Source organism: Sorex fumeus, unplaced genomic scaffold (genome assembly GCF_029834395.1).
Source record: "Sorex fumeus unplaced genomic scaffold, SorFum_2.1 ptg000098l, whole genome shotgun sequence".
Taxonomy (NCBI): Eukaryota; Metazoa; Chordata; class Mammalia; order Eulipotyphla; family Soricidae; genus Sorex; species Sorex fumeus.
In genome coordinates, this window is record NW_026606155.1 from 76363759 (window position 1) to 76365634 (window position 1876).

The 1876-nt window shown below is 39.7% G+C and overlaps 1 protein-coding gene across 1 annotated transcript; it reads right to left on the minus strand.

Moving 5' to 3' along the window:
* Positions 1–251: 251 nt before the first annotated feature.
* Positions 252–1223, minus strand: LOC130041719 (olfactory receptor 4F21-like). Its single transcript, XM_056133960.1, has one exon. The coding sequence runs from the start codon at positions 1221–1223 to the stop codon at positions 252–254; it is 972 nt and encodes a 323-aa protein (XP_055989935.1).
* Between the last annotated feature and the right edge of the window lie 653 nt (positions 1224–1876).

A 1876-nucleotide genomic window follows, 5' to 3' on the forward strand; every position in this document is an offset into this window, starting at 1 on the left:
AGCCCAATATTTTAATGGAAATGCTCCTAGACTATGAGATTCAGTCTTCACTACTGTCTTCAGTAATAAATAAGACATGATATCCCAAGGCTCAATGTATACGCCCAAAATATTTTCAGGATCCTTACTTAGAACAAATGTCTCCCCTAAAAACTGGCCAGAACAGAATCTTTGAGGAGAGATTTCACAGTGGATACTGAAATCACTGTCTAAACTGAAAAGGTATATGAAGGGATTAATTTCATAAACAGTCAAGAAGAACTTGAGTTTCTTGGATTGTGCATGAAAGAACCCTTTCTGAAACTTAAAACCTTACTCAGCAGTCTCCTCATAGCCACTTTCATCTCTTTATTTCTAAAGGTATATATAATGGGATTCATAAAAGGAGTGATAAGTGCATCAAAGATAGCTAAAAATTTATCAATAGGTAAGGTTGGGAATGGCCATACATAGACAATAATGCAAGGACCAAAGAAAAAGACCACCACAGTAATGTGAGCTGAGAGAGTGGAAAGAGCCTTGGATGAGCCACCTGAAGAGTGTTTGCGAACTGTGATCAAAATAAAGATGTAAGATATAATCAGGATGAAGAAGGTGCCCATAGAAATGAAACCACTGTTGGCAGTGACCAGAAACTCCAGCTTGTATGTGTCCATACATGCAAGTTTGATGAAACGAGGAAAATCACAATAAAAGCTGTCCATTTTGTTGGGACCACAGAAAGGTAAATTTACCACAAATGCCAGTTGGGCTACAGAGTGGATGAGCCCAATGGTCCAAGCTGCAACCAAAAGGAAAATGCACATTCTTAAGCTCATAATGGTCAGGTAGTGGAGGGGCTTACAGATAGCAATGTATCGATCATAGGCCATGACTATGAGCAGTACCATCTCTGTACCCCCAACTGTGTGAATAAAGAACATCTGAGTAATGCACCCTTTCAAGGAGATGACTTTGTGTTTTCTGAAAATGTCATAAATCATCTTTGGGGTTGCAATACTAGAAACCCCTGTGTCGATGAAGGAGAGATTAGCCAGCAGAAAGTACATGGGAGAATGTAAGTGATGGTCTACAACGATTGTGAGCACAATGAAAAGGTTGCCTAGCATACTTGCTACATAAAATATTGTGAAAAACAGAAAAAGAAGAATCTGAAACTCCCAAGAACTAGTGAGTCCCAGCAACAAAAATTCAGACACCACTGAATGATTTCCTCCATCCATCAATGCTGACTCTGAAGTTACCTAAAACAAACAAAAAATATAATTGTAAGTTTAAGGAGTAGTCCTGGGTATAGAATCACACAAATGCTGTGAACTAAACATTGCCTTGCCTTTTTAAATATATTACAAGAAAGACTATTAATGAACAAGAACCAGATGTTTTTTCATGCTTGGATCTTTGTGATCATTTCGAGTTTTCACAGTCTTTTATTAGTGGGGGCTACACCTAGCAGTGCTCAGGGTTTATTCGAAGCTCTGTGCTCAGGGATCAGTCCTAGTAGGTATGGGGGAACCATAAGGACAGTAGGTATCAAACTCGATAGCAACTTCCAAGGAAATTGCCCTACTCACTGTACTATCTCTCCAGTCCCTCTTTGCACCAAGTGCCTCAAATTTCACTTAAGCTTTAGCTCACAATCAAGAGAAAATTCTGTGGCTGAAGTAATAGTACAGCTGGTAAGGTACTTGCCTTATAGGAGACTGACCCAGGTTAAATACCCATCATCAATACGGTCCCTCAAGCACCACGAGGAGTGATTTCTGAAAGCAAAAACAGGAATTATCTCCGTGCACAAGGTGTGACCCCATAACAAAACCAATACACACACACACACACACACACACACACACACACACACACACACACATACAGA

Excerpts from the sequence above, each read along its gene's own strand:
- LOC130041719 (XM_056133960.1), bottom strand. The coding sequence starts at position 1,223 with ATGGATGGAGGAAATCATTCAGTGGTGTCTGAATTTTTGTTGCTGGGA.